At 35.3% G+C, this 18535-nt stretch overlaps 1 protein-coding gene across 3 annotated transcripts in view; it reads right to left on the bottom strand.

Moving 5' to 3' along the window:
• RFX7 (regulatory factor X7) overlaps positions 1-18535 on the bottom strand; it is a 134195-nt gene that overhangs the window by 59278 nt on the left and 56382 nt on the right. For all 3 annotated transcript variants that reach the window (XM_042941941.1, XM_042941940.1, XM_042941942.1), the window contains one exon: positions 17834-17867. In XM_042941941.1, coding sequence (XP_042797875.1) covers positions 17834-17867 — 34 coding nt within the window. The remainder of the gene's footprint in view (positions 1-17833; positions 17868-18535) is intronic.

The following is an 18535-nucleotide window of genomic DNA, read 5'->3' as shown; positions in this document are numbered from 1 at the left end:
TTTGAGAGAGAGAGAGCATGAGCAGGAGAGGGGCAGAGAGGGAGGGAGACACAGAATCCAAAGCAGGCTTCACGCTCTGTGCTGTCAGCACAGAGCCCAATGTGGAGCTCAAACTCATGAACCGTGAGATCACGACCTGAACCGAAGTCAGATGCTTAACCAACTGAGCCACCCAGACACCCCCATATGCCTCTTCTTTAAAAATTGTTCCTTGGGCAAGTTATTGAAAATTATGTCCAGCAGAGTACCGTCTGTCTTAGTCCCAAACTAACAGCATTAGTTTGGTTCTCAAGGAGCAGATATACTACATTCTCATGTTGCATACATCTTTTAGTTCCTGCCCACTCACTTCAGCAGTAGGCACACTCAAATAACTGGCTTCCAACCAAAGACATTAACCATGGGATAGACTTGAAAAGTTTAAAAATTAAATGAGAACATTCATTCATTCATCCAGCACTGAGTGTCTACTATGCTTTAGGCATGACCTTAAATTTTAATACAAAGGGAGAGACAATCAACCAAACTGATTTATTTATTTTTAAAGTTTATTTATTCATTTTTGAGAGAGGCAGAGAGAGAGAGAGAGAGAGAGAGAGAGAGAGAGGCAGAGAAAGCAACCCAAGCATCTGACAGCTCAGAGCCCAAAGTAGGACTCGAACCCACAGACCACAAGATCACACACAGCCTGAGCCAAAATCAAGAGTCGGATGCTTAACCGACTGAACTACCCAGGCACCCTGACAATCAACAAAATTCAAAAATGAAACAAATGTTACATGTTTATGATAAATGCTATGAAGAAAAAGTTTTGGAAAGGGATACAATTTAAAGTAGAGTGGTCAGGGAAAGTTTCAGTGGGAAATAAGACATGAAAATATTTCGCACAATGGCTAACCAATGGGAAAGACTCTCAAAAGAGCCACCATAATTCTTTGTTCTACCCTACTTTTGATTTCTATTGACTAGCTGTTGTAATGTTGCAAGAACTGACAGTAAAGAGAGCCCACATTACTAAGAGACAAAAAGAGAGGCTGTCTTCTGTCTGTCCTCATACATATCATTATGGCTCCCTCAACCCTGTAAAGAATGACTCTCTGAAGAACCTTGCCCCAAAAGAATCTAACACAGAGGTCACAAATTCAAATGCCAGGCAGGTAACGCAAATGATTAAAAACAGACTATAGGGAAGAAATGTATTTATGCTAAGGAACAAAAGCCTGATGGGAACTGAGAAGACTGAAGAGTACAGATCATGTTTGAAAGGGGTAACTGCTACCGAAACCTAGTAACTTTTGTCATATGGAAGTAAGGACTTAGTGCCCTGAGTTTTCAAGAGAAACCAAACACACAATTTTTTTTCTGTGAACTCTCCCAATTTTGAAATGTGGTAACCAATATGAAATTTAAAAAATGTCAACATGGGCCAAACAAAACACCTCTGTGGAACAGATCTAGCCTGTGGTTCTCTAGATTAGTTCCTCTGGTCTACAGGGTTAAGTGCTGATTCCTTCCAGGGCCATAAGCACCAAGAAGCTTGATTTGCTGGAAAGACCTGCTTGTTATTACCATCCAGTCCATATCTGAGTTAGCATATGTTTTAAAATCCAGGAATGTACTTAGATTCAGAGAAAGCCGTAATAAAAAGATGCTATAAGCCAAGATGAAATGATACTAGAATAGCCAGGGAAATATCCTCTATTGCAGTGCTCCAAATACAACCCTGGAGAGGATCCAGGTACTGCTGAACTTCCACATAGGGATCTCTGATATCTGATAAATGAACAAACTTCCCACAGACAGACTTCTTGCTCGGCTTTCTCCTTGCCTGTTCTAATGAACTTACTACTATGCTAAACAGGATTTTTCAGATGGGGTATTTGGTGCCTTTTTTGTGATTCTATTTTTAGGTTTTAGATTTTGTAATGGACAACTCATATGTGCCCAGAAAGTTGGTTGCTTTACCTGAAAACAACCTTTGGTGCTCACTAAAGGCTTTGGTGCTCACTAAAAAGGTGAAGTTTTTTATTTATTTTTTAATTTTTTTAATGTTTATTTATTTTTGAGAGAGACAGAGTGCAATGTTTATTTAATGTTTATTTATTTTTGAGACAGAGAGAGAGAGAGGGAGACACAGAATCAGAAGCAGGCTCCAGGTTCTGAGCTGTCAGCACAGAGCCCAATGTGGGGCTCAAACTCATGAACTGCGAGATCATGACCTGAGCCGAAGTCAACTGCCTGAGCCACCCAGGCGTCTCAAGAGATAAAGTTTTTTAAAACATAGTTTAGACTTTTAATTTTTGTTCATTTCCTTAGGGAGGACAAACGCTATTCTAGTGGGAGTGGGAGACACAGTCTTTAAAGGATTAATGAATCAATATTCAGAACCTAGGACACACTTAATACAGATTCATCACAAGTTCACTTTTTCAAGTTTTCTATTGTACTCCCTTGCAAGAGGACCCTCCTGAGAGCTCTCCTCTGGAGGGAACCTGCCTCACTACTTGAATGGTCTAAATGATGGCATTTGTCACCCAGTTTCAGGTTTCTCCAACCCTCTAAAAGGAATAGTCTTCTGGCAATTCTGTGTCACTTACCACTTCTCCCTCTTAATGATAATCCTACAAAGTCCTCTTTTGGTCAACTTTCATATGAATAAACCCTATCCCAGGATTTATACCACAGTTCTGTAAAACAGTTTTTTTTTTTTTGTTTTTTGTTTTGAGTCCTTTTGCAATATTGGTCAGTTAGTCCGTTAGAGAGCCCTAGAAGTCAGGCAGCATACTCCTCCTGAGAGGTTTAAAATATGGACTCAAATGGTTTAAAATACCCTCCCTTATTCTTGGTTTTAAGCCTTTATCTTTCCAACTAATGAGAAAAAAGGTAAGCAAATGTTGTCTAATCTTACATTTATATTCTTACTAGGATTGCTGTTGAACTGCCTAATCCATGAGACATATATTTTTCTTGGTGCTTCCGACTGATTTCCTGACAAACTGAATGTTATTTAATATTTACATTAGCCTTTCCTAACAGGATCCAAAACATATAGTCTTTCCCCTGCCCGCCCCCTTAACCATTATTAGTTCTAATAATTTCAAAGCAGGACTAATCATTTAGGGAACCTGAACATTAGAACTGCTGGAAACACTGCTTCCTGGTGGTGCAAACACCTAAAACACAGTAACGTAAGTAGGAAGTTCTCAATATCCTGGTAGTTCCGAATGATAACATACGGGAAATAATTTCTCTCTCTCTATTCTGGAAACTTGCTCTACAGATTTTACCAATCATTTCCTAAACAGTGTGGCCTAGGAAACCGTTTTCATGATAAGTCTTATGAGGGGAAAAACGTATAGAACACACTGAGTACTTAAGATTCATGACATGTAACACCATATTAACAGCTTTTAAGATATTTTTTAATCCAAAGTTCATGAAACATTTTTGACTTTTCAAACTTTTTGCATAATATTTTAACATTCTATGGGACTATTCTTCCAAGGACCATATTTTGGCAAACATGAACTGTTATTCTCCAACTCGCTGTGATGGACTCTAACCAAAACAGGCTTTTCCTATACCAATTACACTCATGGTTATTTCTCTCACATTTCAGGCCTTCCTACAGCTGTCAGGTAGTTCATTTAACTAAACTAAGGCAAGAGGACTAAGCAATATGGACTGAGCAGCTTTCAAATTCTGCTGGGGTCTAGCTAATCTTCCGGTACTAGGTATGGCAAGGATAAGATTTAGTCTCTACTATTAAATTGGTTATAAAAAATGTAACTGGGGGATGCCTGGGTGTCTCAGTTGGTTAAGTCTCCAACTTCAGTTCAGGTTATTATCTTGCAGTTTGTGAGTTCGAGCCCCACATCAGGCTTTGTACTGACAGCTTGGAGCCTGGGGCCTGCTTTGAATTCTGTGTCTCCCTCTTTCTCTCTGCCCCTACCCTCCTTGCACTCTCTCTCTCAAAAAATGAATAAACATTAAAAAAAAAATGTAACTGGATCAACTTTACAAATGTATAACGACATTATAGATCTAAAAGTGTTATAACTCATGAGAAATTTAGTTTAAGATATATTGGCTATCATTAAAATTAAGTAAAAACCAAATGCTTTAATTGCAAAAGCATTAAAACATTAACAAAAAAATTTTATTCACAATTATACCACTACAAATATTTTCATTTGTCTTTACTGATAAACAGGCAAAATGCTAGGCTTTAAAACTAGCATAGATACAATTTAAAATTTTTCACTTCTTCTAGATTTCATAGTGGTATAGTCTTTGCAATTATAATTGATTTAATTAATTACAATAATTTTAGCTATTTTGTTTTAGAGAGAATGTTATTTCTTTAAAACGCATTCAAGCAACCTGCATGCAAAAAACTAAATTGCATTTAGAATTACTGATTACTAAAATTCAGTAAAATAATAAAATCAGATTTTAATTTTTTCATTTCAGATTTAAAGTTGGAAAATTATTTTCAAAAATAATTCTTGATTAATATTTTGAGAAATAATTCTTGATTATAATAAGGAACAGAATTTCAAAAAATTCACAAACTCATGTTTCAGATATTTTTAAAAAATGATATAGTGTATCACAGTTTTTAAAAGCCTGGGTTCTGGGGTCAGATTACCTAGATTAAAAACCTAATTCTACCAATTATCAAGTTTTATGACCTTGGATAAATTACTTAACCTGTCTGAGCTTCCTTGTCTATAAAATGAAGATGAAAACAAGATTAACCTCATAGGCAAATTAAGAAGACAGAGTGATAAAACATGTAAAGTACTCATCTGGCATATGGTAATACATACTCAATAAACGCTAACAACAAAAACAATAAGAAATACAAAGAAACTCTGTTTGGGGATATTATATGCATATTATACATTCTTTTTGATAATTATTGTTTGTGAATAATCATTCAGCAAATGTTTACTGAATATATTCCATGTACTAGACACTGTGCTAAGCACTAGGGATATAAAGACCATAAGAAATAGTCTTTACTTCCAAAGCTTATTTTTGGAGAAGAAAACAAATTAATCTGGTGATTAGCATACTATGTGGTAAGAGCTTTAAGAGGAGTACAGAGTGTTTTATAGGGTGCATGAAAGCAGGGGCTCTTAAATGAGAAGGTAATGCAGATAGGTTGAACTAGTATATATGTACATATATACATAAAGTGCTAACCATTTTCTTCTTTGTCTTCCTTTCATATAGAGGCTAGAAAAAAAAAATCCTCCATGTTCTAGTTTCCCTTACAGCTAGGAGTACCCAAATGACATTACTCTGGAGTCTGAAGTTTCTGAAGTGGGTTTTCAGAAGGGAAGTAAAGTATCCTAAAATAAAGACAGAACGTCTCTAGAAGAAAGCTCTTTTGCCTTTCCTCCCTTCCTGCCTCACCATTTGGACAAAGGCAGATAAGTGCAGCAGCCATCAATGATGTGACTGGAACAAAAGATGACACAGCAAAAAAACAAAAAAACAAAAAAAACAAAACACCTAGGACTCTGGTGGCATTGTTGAGTTACTGCACCACTCTAGAATGCCTAATTTTGGACTTGTTAGATAACACAAACTCTTATTTCTGTAAGCCACCAATAGGGTTTTCTGTTATCTGCAGCTGAATTCATTCTTAGTAGATGAACAAAACTTTCTGAAAAGGTTTCTGAACCGAGTCCAAAAGAAGGGGCAGGAGTTATCCAAGTGAAAAAAAACCTGAGAAGGGCACAGCTGGCAGAGGAAATAGCATCTACAAAGGCCTGGAGGAAGAGAGAGTATGGAGTGTTGACACCGGCATCTGTTCTACAATATGCACCTTCTGGCTTCTCAGAAGGCTTTAGCCAGGAGATTCCCAACCTTTTCCATCTTCCATTCACGAGGTTTCAGGGATTCAATGCTCTCCTCTCAGTGTTTCCATATGGGCAGCATTCATTTTTAAACGGTATGTTCTGTGATGATGAACATGTGTCTTTAACTAATGTTTAGACTTCTAAAAACAAATTTATGGTAATTTAAGTCAATTAGATCCATATTATCAATTTACACATATAACACCGTCAACTAAAGCTGCCATGTGTGCTTATTATGTGCCAGGCACTGTATTTATACTAATTATCTCATTTAATATTCACAACAACTCTGCGATAGGTACTGTTATTATGTCCTTTGTTACAAAACTGATTTAGGTTAAAATTGTCCAAATTCAAACAGTAATGGTAATATTGGCTGGGGCAAGGATTCAAACTCATGTCTGTTTCATTCTATAGCCTCGGCTCTGAGCCATTCTGCTATACTGGTAAACAGTTTCCTTAGTTTCTGGCTTGTTAGTTCCACTTCATTTGCTTGCGTCCTTCCTGCATCTATGCAGTAAAGTTTTAGTTCCCCATCTGTACTCTGTAAAGGAGAGTGGTGGTGGCTCAGGATGGTTATCTCCTAACAGGAGAGTAGGAAAGGAAGGGGTATATGTAAGTAGAGTAGAACAAGAAAAAAGGGAAAATGTCAGAAAAAGAAAAAATGTTCTTTTCCTCCAAAACAATGAAATAAGTTTCTGTTCTTACTGGCAAACTGTGAAGTAATTCCAAAAAATAAATTCGAATATCTTAGCAAGTTTAAGGTCTCTAAAATGCCTAAAATGAAGGTGGCAACCTTCTTTATATTCTAAATTGCAATGTTTAATAATTGATTAGTTTATGCTCATTCATATACCTAACAAATATGCATTGATCATTGTCATATGCCTTTGCCCATATTATAATGAATATATTCCTACACTTGAGAAGCTAAGAACAAATAAAAACGCTTATTATAATTATCATAGAGATGACTACATAATACCAAGAAAGGTAATTAAAACACAGGATAATATGGGACACAGATGTATCAAACTCAGACCTAAGAAATCACAGATGGTATTCCAGAGGGAGTGATACTTAAGAATCTTAAAACATAAGAAAAAGAAAAAGAAGAAGAAGAAGAGATGGTCTAGACCAGAGTTTTTTCAACTTTAACATTACTAACAATTTTGGGCTGATAAGTATGTTACAGGGTGATGTCTAGTGTTTTGTAGAATGTTTGAACAGCCTTGTCTTCCACCTCCTTGATGCTGGTCGCACATTCTGTTGAAAATCAAAACTGTCTCTAGATATTGTCAAATGTCCCATAGGGGGCAAAAATGCCTCTGGTTGAGAACCATTGCTGCACAACGAGGCCTGAGAACCAGGCCTGCACAATGCAAACTGGTTGCCACTAGTCACATGTAGCTATTTCACTTGAAATTAACTTAAATGGAATAAAAATTCAGTTCTTCAGTCACACTAGCCACATTTTAAGTGTTCCTTAGCCATGTTTTAATGGACAGCACTATTCTAGAGAGTATATATTCTCTTATTTCACAACTGTTCGCTATGCCTTAATGAGAGCCTGTGGAGGGAGTGAAAAAAGGTAAGGTTAAACAAGAGAAGTAAGACGTGAGTATGAAAGGTCTCCCATGACTTAACAAAGAATAATGGGGATCTGGTGAGAGGTGTGAAGCAAGGGTATAAAATAACAGATGCACATTTTATAAAGCTGATTATAATGGTGCTGCAGAGGACAGAATGAAAGTGAAGAGTCTAGAAGCAGAGAAATAGCTGCAGTATTTCTAACAAGTATGGCAACCTGGATTAATGCAGCAGCAGTAGGGACGGACAAAAATGGATCAATTAAGGAGGCAGAATTGATAGGACTTGGTGATTGACCAGATATGAGGTACACTGAGGATAAGAATGAAGAATGACTACCAGGTTTTTAGGATGGATGAATGAGTACATCCACTAAGACAATATGGTACAAAGAATGTTCATGTCCTAATCTTCTCTTTCCAGGAAAACAGTAAATCTGTTACCTTCCATGGCAAAAGGGACTTTGTAGATGTGATTAAGGACCTTGAGATGGAGAGATTATCCTGGATTATACAGTAGGCCCAATGTAATCACAAGTGTTCAGATAAGAGGGAGCCTGAGGGAACTCTGAACACACAAAAAGAGAAGTGTCAAAGTAATGCAGTGTAAGACAGACTTGAGCAGCCACTACTGGCTTTGAAGACACAGCCATTAAAAGCTAAAAAAGGCAAGGAAACAGATTCTCCCCTACAGCTTTCAAAAGGAACACAGCCCTGATGCTACTTTCATTTTATCCTAGTGAGGCGTGTCAGACTGCTAACCTACAGAACTGTAATAAATTTGTTTTGTTTTATGCCACTAAGTTTATGGTAATTTGTCGTAGCAGCAATAAGAAACTAATACAGGTAGGTTCAGAATTGGGGTATGATACAATGAGATTGGTTCTGGAAAAGAGGAGTTTGAAGTAACTATGGGACATTCTGGTAAACTTGATGGATAGATGAAATCTAGACCTTAAGGTGGGGATGTATAATTAGCAGACATCACCATACTGACATTAATTGAAACCATCAAAGTAGATGAAATCATCATGGGCAAATACAGACAGAATGCAGACAATTCAGGTAGACATGTACTAGAGGTTCTTGAAGGAAACTGGAGAGGAACAGCCTAAGATGTAGCAGGAAAACCAAGATAGTGTGGTATCTAAGGAATGAAAAGAATAGGAACGTACTAAATGAGGACGGTTAGGGAATGATCAACAGTCAAGTGAAAAAGGGTGGTGAAATTAGGGACTGAGACCATTATATTTAGCAATAAGAGACCGACCATTCATGGTCTTCTTGGTAAACACAGGTGTCAGAGAAGTGGTTACTGGAAGACTTGTTGCTGGAGTTGAAGAGTGGGTGAGGCATGAGAATGGGTTTCAAAAGAAAGAAGGAAGACATGGTAGCTAGAGAACGGTTGTGAATTTCAAGAAGGATTTTTTTTAATAGATGAGAAAAGATTAACCATTTAACTTTTAACAGAAAAAGGCTAGTTGAAAATGAGAAAGAAAAAAAAAAAAAACCAGGAGAAGAGAATAAAGGAATTCTGAGATAGGAAGGTATGGGATCAGAGCCTAGACAGAGATCAACTTTCAGAAAGGCAGAAAGATAGTTCTACTATTAGGAGAAAAGAGAAGGGATACAATAGGTACAGAAGTGAGCAACTAGTGAGTTGGGGATAAGAAACAGTGTTAATTTTGTGGAATACCTTCACTGTGTCTTCTTATTTTCTCAGAAAAGTAGGAGGTGAGATCATCTGCTGACAGTAAGAGAAGAAATGAGTTTGGGAACTTTAGTTTAAAAGTTTGAAACAGTTTTTGTGGAGAAGAGTAGATGACAGCTCACTAGGAAATGAAGGGGGTTGAAGGGACCTGTACATTTTACTGAATCTTTAAAATATCTATTAATGGACTTATGAATGTGGCCACACAGGAGTACCTGACACCGGAGCACCTTTCCCAGCTTCACCAACTAAAAACCTAAACAAAACATACCCAACAACTGTTTTAGCATAGAACTGTTACATCTGAGAGAAAAGACACAAATAAGATAATTCCATCTGAAGGCAACTTGTGAAATGGTACAAGGAGGGGCAAATCAAGCAGAACATGGCCAAGTACTGATACACTAAAGTGACACAGATCACTATTTGAGAAAGCAAACTACCAAAAGGAAGATACGAAATCACTTCAAAATCTACACAAATCATGTAGATTTGGAATCTACTGCTGAATATTAAACTGTATGAGTACAGAAAAACTCCATGAAGCTGGGTACAGAATCACCAGGGAACTGTATTTGTCTATGACATGTTCAAATTCTGATTAGACAGAATTGAGAGATCTCAGTGAACACCCAAGGAATACAGTATAGACACCAGAAATTATATTTTAGTATAAAAGCTAAATTCTAACATAAATGCCATTATAGATTTGCCCCAACAAAGCTTAAACACAGCAAAGGATCAAACTATCCTACAAGTAATTTAGTTCCTGGCCAAAGAAAGCTTTAATACACTTTAAAGGAAGAGAACAAAACCCACACACTATAAACAAACAAATAAATACTAAATTAAAAATAATTAGATACGCAAAGAAGAAAACATGACCCATTAACTGCAATAAACAAAAAATCAGTAAATAAAACAGACTTAGAGATAATATAATTAGCAAACAAGGACTTAAAAGAAAGTATTATAAATATGCCCAAGGGTTTAATAAGAAGAGAAATGGACAATAAAACAAAACAAAATACCCAAGTAGAATTTCTAGACCTGAAAAATTCAAGATCTAAAACAGATAATAATTCACTCAATGGGATTTAAAGCAGATTAGACACATCAGCAGAAAATATTAGTGAATGTGATAATAAAGAAATATAACCTATCCAAAATGAAACAAAAAGAGAAAAAAAAAAAAACTAAGCATAGCCTTTGTGACCTATTTTGAGTTCCAGGATGGAAGGGGCAATGAAGAATATTTCAATGGCTAGGAATTTTTTTGAAAATTGGTGAAAAATATAAACTCACACATTTGAGGAGCTCAATGAACAAAAAGCAAGACAAAAACAGAGAAAATCATACTAAGGCTATTATAATAGCACCGCTGAAAACCACTAATAAACAATCTTACAAGATATTAAAGGAGAATAAAAAAGAATGTATTACATACAGGGAAACAAGAATAACTACAAACTTCCCAATGGAAACTGTGCAAGCCAGAAGACAGTGAATCACCACTGCTAAAATGATGAAAGAAATACTAGAATTCTTTATTCAAAGAAGTGTCCTTTGAAATGAAGGGCAATTAAAGGATTTTGTTTTCAGATAAACTAAAACTAGGAGAACTAACAGTAGACCTACAAGAAAATAAATGCAAAATCTTATGTGTACACTCAACCATACAAGTAAGCAGTAACAAGATAAAGCTTGTCAGACTGGGTAAGAACGATACAAGTATATGATGTCATCAACAGCAACAACACACTTTGACCATAAAGACCTATAATGCTTAAGAGTAAAAAAAGGGTCGAAAAAGGTATGTCTTACAAGCAAACACCAATTATAAGAGGGGAAGATTATGCAGACAAAGCAGACTTCAAAGCAAAAATATTATCAGAGATAAAAATGGAAACATCATAATAATAAAAGAACCAATTTACAAAGAAGACATAATACTTCTACATATTTATGTCCAATAATAGCTTCAATACATGAAGCAAAATCTGCCAGGATCACAGAGAAAAAAATACTAACCATCACAAGAGAGACATTTTAGTATCCCTCTCTGTAACAGAAATAAGGGGGGAAGAAAAGGATCCCTATATCTTGAAAAAAAAACAACCAACTGGACCTAAGTGTTAGATTAAGAACATTCCATCCAATGACAGTTGAATACACAGTGAAACTTTGGATTGCGAGTAACTTGTTCTGCGAGTGTTCTGCAAAATGAGCAAACATTTCTAATAAATTTTAACTTCATAAACAAGTGATGTCTTGCAATACGAGTACTACATGATGCCCAATGTCACATGATCACAACTGAGCGGATGGCTCTCTCTTTCTCTCTCACTCGCTGTGGGATTGTGGGTGATTGTCTCCCATGCTCGGATGCTTGGTCTCAGGCTGCGGTGTTTGCCGGTCAGTAATTTTTCAGAACACTGCAAGGTGCCCCCAATTGGCACTAGTGTATTTTTTGTCATGTCAAAGCACCTATGGACAGTCCTTTGCTTTTCCACACAAGAGTAACCTTAGGAATGCTTTGCTTCATTGTAGGTCATTGGATAGGTTCCTTGTTAAAGTTGTACAAAAAGAAAAAGATTCCATTGAGCCAAAAGATGGCAGTGATTCTGTTACTGATAGTGAAAGCTATCCTACACAATAACCCTCCTCTCTCGTCTCCTTCACACCAGCCACAAAGGTTTCAAAGTTAACTACAGGTTAATTTGCTTATTTTTCTTTATATTTTGTATTTTCTTTATTACTTTATATTATATTACACTACTGTAATCATTTTTATATGAATATTTTTGGATTGTGGAACGAATCATCTGAATTTATCCACTAAGATATATAACAAAAAAGTGTTGATAAATACTCAATTATCTAGGAACTGATCAAGATATATCTAAGTGTCCCATGGGTATAAGAATAAATGAGAATGGAAATATAAAAAAAATTGATAATGAAAACATAACATAATATGGGATACAGCTAAACCAGTGCTTACAGGACAATTTACAGCACTTTAGCTTACAACAGAAAAGAAAAAATGTTTCAAGTTTCCATATTAAGGAGCTAGAAAAATAGGAATAATTTAAAACAGAGGTTAAGCAGAAAGAAAGAAATAATACTTACTAGAAGAGAAACAAAATAGAAAACTGACAAAAAGAAAAATCAATAAAGCCAAAACTCAATTCATGTGAAAAGACCAATAAAATTATTAAACCTCTACCTAAACTGATCCAGAAAAAAAGAAGATATAAAGCGCCCTTATCAGGAATCAGAGATAACTGCTACAGATTCTACAGACAATAAAGGATAATAAGGGAACATTATAAGCAACACTACATGAACAATTCAGTAATATAGTAGAAATGAACAAATTCCTTCAAAGACTAAAATACTAAAACTGTATCAAGAATAAACAGAAGAATAGCCCTATAATAATAAAAGAAACTAAGTTTGTAACTAATACCTTTCCCACAGTTTTATTAGTAAAATCTATGAAACACTTAAAGAAATAATAATTTTAAATAGATTGCTTCCGAAAATGGAGAACAGCATTTCCAAACTCATTATATGAAGTCAACATTACCCAGATACCAAAAACAGAAAAAGATTTTACAAGAAAATAGTATTTCCAAAGCCCTAATTAATACAGACAGTACTCTTTAACAAAATGGCAAATCTGATGTAGTAATATATAAAAGTATAATGCAACACATGAAGTACAGAGTATCATGTAGAGTTTATCACAGAAATGCAAGGATTGGTTTCACTTGGGAAAATCAATCAGTGTAATTCACCATGTTAACAGAATAAAGAAAGGAGAATTATCTTGTGATTATTTTGATGAGTGCGGAAAAAGCATTTGATAAAATAAAACATGCATTTGATAAAAAAAAAAAACTCTTAGAAAAACAGGAACAGAAGGGAACATTCTCAGCTTGAAAAGAGCATCCATGAAAAAAAGTAGTATTAACATCATATTGTAAAGTGAATGAATGAGTGGTTTTCTTCTAAAACTAGGAACAAGGAAAGGGAATTTACTCTCACCATGTCTATTTAATGTTGTCCTGGAGGTCCTAGCAGAGCAATAAGGTGAATAAAAATAAATAGATGTTTAAAATGAAACATCCTGAGGTGCCTGGGTGGCTGAGTCAGTTAAGCGTCCGGCTTTGGCTCAGGTCATGATCTCACGGTCTATGAGTTCAAGCCTGGCATTGGGCTCTGTGCTGACAGCTTGGAGCCTGGAGCCTGCTTGGGATTCTGTGTCTCCTTCTATATGTGCTCCTTCCCCACATGCACTCTGTCTCTCTCTCTCTCAAAAATATATAAACATTTAGGGGCGCCTGGGTGGCTCAGTCGGTTAAGCGTCCGACTTCAGCTCAGGTCACGATCTCACGTTCCGTGAGTTCAAGCCCCGTGTCAGGCTCTGGGCTGATGGCTCAGAGACTGGAGCCTGCTTCCAGTTCTGTGTCTCCCTCTCTCTCTGCCCCTCCCCCGTTCATGCTCTGTCTCTCTCTGTCTCAAAAATAAATAAACGTTAAAAAAAAAAAATTAAAAAAATATATATAAACATTTAAAAAAATAATATGAATGAAATGTCTTTATTTATGGACAATTTGATTAAGTAGGTAGAAAATCCAAAGGATTCTCCACATAAGCCTCTGAATATAATATATAAACTTAGTATGTTTTCAGACTACAAGGTCTACACAAATATTAGCAATAAAACATTATATAACAAACATTTTTAAATACCATTCATGATAGCATCCAAAGTATTAAAATATTTAGGTCTAAGTTAAGCATAAATAATATAAACCCTATACATAGAAAACTACAAAACACTGTTGAGAAAAATTATAGAAGAACCAACTAATATAAAGATATACCATGCTCAAGGATTAAAAGACTTGTTGTTAAGATGTCAACTGACCCCAAATTGATCTATAAATTCACTGTAATCCCAATCAAAAATCCCAGTCGACTTATGTTTTTTCCTTTTTTTTTTTGCATCTGACTTCAGCTCAGGTCATGATCTCATGGTTCTTGAGTTAGAGCCCCATATTGGGCTCTGTACTGAGAGCAGGGAGCCTGGAACCTGCTTCAGAATCTCTGTCTCCCTCTCTCTCGGCCCCTCCCCTGCTTGTGCTCTGTCTCTCTCTGTCTCTCAAAAATGAATAAATTAAAAACAAACAAAAAAAAAGAAAGAAATTGACAAATCTATTCTAAATTTCCATGGAAATGCTAAAATCAATGTCAACCATTATATTACCTGATATCAAGCCTTTCTACAAAGCTACCACATAAAAGACAGTGTGGTGACGTCATAAGGAAAGATAAAGCAATGGATGGGAAAAAAGAGGATAGAAAAGGACACACACATGATTATTTTTGACATAGGAGGTGACTGGGAAAGGGTGGACTTTTCAATAAATGGCGCTGGAACAACTGGATATCCATACATATGGTAAAAGATAAAGACTGCAGTTCACCTCATACAAAACACAAATTTAAATCACAATGGTTAACAGAAAAAGACCTAATAGAAAAAGCTAAAATAATAAAATTTTACAAGAAAACATATAAAATCTTTGTGAGAAGGCTGGGGAATCTAGAAAATGAGGTCAGCAAATCCTCCCCTTAAAATAACTATATAATGATATAAACTGTCAAGAAGAACAATTTTAGGGCTTTGGGCACTAATGGCAAACAACATGTTAAGAAATGTTTTGTCATTAAAAACTGAACTTTAGGTACTAATTGTTGAAAGTCTGTGTCATTCTTGCCTGGTCTACTCCCATGACCTATCCCATATGATCCGGACAGTAGTACTGCCAGGATAAGGGTGCTGTGTTTAAATATACACAGGAAAACATGATGACAATGATTCAAATAAAGAGAATTGTAATAAAGACAGAGAAACTAGAACACTGAGAAAGACAATCAGAAAAATGAATAAAGCTTCGGAGACTGAAAGGATAACATTAATCATTTCAACATACATGTAATGGAAGCTTTGGAAGGAGAGGGGAATTCAAGGAACAGAAAAATATTTGAAGAAATAATGGCTGAGAACTTCCCCAATCAGAATAATCTATAGATGTGAATCCATCAAATCTCAAGCTAGATAAACACAAAGTGATCCGTACATACACATGTAACACAAAAAGTGTTGAAAACTAGAGTAAATGGGTGAGCAAACAAGCAAGTGAATGAATTTCAATAAATCTTGGTATGGACCAGAGAAAAAAAACTCATCATGCACATGAAAACAACATGATAAATTACTCACTACTCATCAGAAACAACAAAGGCTAAGGGCAGCAGAATGACATATTCAAAGTGATGGAAGAATAAAACCTGTTGATAAAGAATTATGTTTCCAGCAAAACTATCCTTTATAACCAAAGGCAAATAAAGACATTCACAGAGAAAAACCAAGAAAATTCATTAAAAGCAAACATGCCTTACCAGAAATATTAAACGAAATCTTTTAGACTGAAAGAAATTATCCTTGATTCCTCTTTGTTTCTCTCTGCACATTCAGTGCATAAGCAAGCAAGGTCTATTAGCTTTATATACAAAATAAGCCTTGAATCCATATACTTTTTTTCCATCTTCCACTGCCATCATGGGAGCAAGAGCCTTGAATTTTCATTTCATACTATTCTCCTACTTGAAACCCTTTAATTGGTTCTCTATGTACTGAGAATGAAATCCATACTATTTGCCATGGCCAAATATACCCTATGAAAAAAACTTCTCCCTACCTGAACTTTTCTCTTATCATTCTCTCCTCTCTCTATAAGTTCCAGATCACTGCACTTTGTATTCTGTAAATGTCCCCAACTCCTTCCTGCTTCAGAATCTTTGTACTTATTATTCCCTCTGCCTAGTAAGTGTCACAGGCAAATCATCACACAAGGCTGGATTCTCCTCTCAAACGCCATTTCCTCACATCATCCAATCTAAATTTACCCTACCCCCATGACTTGCCTCTTTTTGCTTTACAAAAATTTTGTAATGATAAATAGCATTTATCATTATCTGAAGTTATAATGTTCATTTATTTGACTTCATCTAATATATACCTCACTCAATAAATTATAAGGTTCATGAGGACAGAGATCTTACTATCTTGTTCATCAAATATACATAACTTTAAACCTTATGCTAACATATAAACAATTTTGAACTCTTGAAAGATTTTTTAAAAGCCTTTTTCTCATTTAGTATTTTATAAATGTCATATCTTACAAATTCTACCAGTCTTCTTCAAAAGCTGAATAATCCTCCAACACTATCTCAGGTACTGAAAAGAAAGCAGTATGCCATAACTACTGAGTGATAAACAATGAAACTCTTGAGGGTTGGGGCAGATAGGAAATCCTCTGTGGATTGGGTGCAAAGTCATCCCTCCATCCCAAATTACTATCTTCCTAGGTCTTAACAGCACTCTTGAATATGACACTGTGATCAACAGTGAATTCTTGAGAGCAAGGGAATACGTCCTTTTTATTCTGAATCCCATGTATCTAGCTAGCGTTGCTAGACAGAAGGTGTTTAATTATTTTTCCGAAGCGAACAGCATGTTTCTTCATTTATAAAAGGAAGGTAACAAGATTACCTACTTCAGAGGGTTATTGTGAGGCCAATAAAGAAAAAAAGAAGAAGAAAGGGTAAGTGAAAGAAACAAGGAAAAACATCTCCATGAAGTACTTAATCTCAACTATTAGGTTAGAAAAGCACAGGAGAACTGATCAAATTACCACCTCTCCTATGAACTCTTCCCATTTATTCACCTACCTAGAAGCTAATAAGCTAATAATATCATAAGGTCATAATAATTTCATAAGCTAATAACATATTACATACTATTTCAGCACCAGACAGTAAAGATCCTCCCTTTCCCACAAACAAATTAGCTTATAAGGAACATGGAAACCTGAATAAGAAAGTTCTGATGTCACAAAAAACTAGGAAGAGGACTAACTACAAGAACACTGGGGAAATCTAACAGTGCAGAGTCACTGAGCATTTTAGAGCCTAGGGAGTATTCCATTAGCAGAGATTTCATTAAAGACATCAGTACTATTCCAGTAGCCCCAGTAGCTTCATGTCCTACCCTCACATGTTCAAGAGAGGAGCTAACGAACTACAAATACAATCTTAATTTAAACTATTGTTGTGGTTTTAATTCCTGAAGGCCATCAAACCAAACATGAAAAGTATACCAACAAAAATTAATCCATGAAGCATTTAAAAAGGCTCTCATTTAAATTCATTTTTAAGAGTTCTATTAACTGCAACATAAATTAGAACTATTATCTTGGCTTTAATTCCTAATGTCTAGCAACCTAAATAGGAAAAATATGCATGCTATCAACAAAACTAAACCATCAAACATCTTAAGCAAAAGCCAGTAAGCTTCAAAAACACGCAACAGCCTCAGGTTGTGATTTCATTATTGATGAGATATAGGAAAGTATCTACATAGCTTGTAGCCAGTTCACCAATAGGGTTGTAATTGAATGTCAAATTTTATTTGCTAAAATTGAGTTATGTTTAAAATAAATATTTACTCAAGAATAATATATTTGATATAGTGGAAAAGGCTATTACAAAAGAACTTTAATATTAGTTATTTTACTTACCAAAATGCAGTCCACTTTAGATTGTACAGTTTTGCTAAAAGAAAAAGAAAGTTAGGTTAATAAAAATGATAAATTTATTAAATATTTGAAATAGTAAAACTCTTTTTTAACATTAGGCATAATACCCTAAAACTGCATCTTTCACAAAGCATAACATACATCTATTTCCCATTCACTGTACTAAATTCAGCCCTAAAGCATGATCAAAATATCTTGAGTTCACTGCTACAGTCAACCTATTACTGTTACAATGTATCATTCTAACAGATGTTTTGAATAAACAATTAAGTTTTTAGAGACATACTAAAATGCAGATATGTATTATTATACATAGAAATAGGACAGAGAGTTTATAATGAATTATGATTTTTATTCAATGCCTGCCACTCTGGAAAATGACTTGTTTGGCATTTAAAAGCCATAATGGTGTAATATTATCTGTATTTCTAAAGACTTGTTATAAAGTAGATTCTCTTGTCCTCTTCTCCCTCCCATTCACACATATGTACGCTCGCTCATGCACAGGCACACAGCCTAGGGAAAGGAATCCGTAGACATAAAAGTAGTAATAAAGATTAACTACTATGGTAATAAATTGGAAGGGGATAATGTATTTAGCAATAAATAATCCATTAAAAAAATCAAATTAAAAAAAGAAATAAATAATCCAAATAAAGGCACTATACATCAATTTAACTGAGC

The sequence above is a fragment of the Panthera leo genome, chromosome B3 (assembly GCF_018350215.1).
Source record: "Panthera leo isolate Ple1 chromosome B3, P.leo_Ple1_pat1.1, whole genome shotgun sequence".
In the NCBI taxonomy this organism is placed as follows: domain Eukaryota; kingdom Metazoa; phylum Chordata; class Mammalia; order Carnivora; family Felidae; genus Panthera; species Panthera leo.
This window is presented reverse-complemented; position numbering and strand designations above follow the sequence as displayed.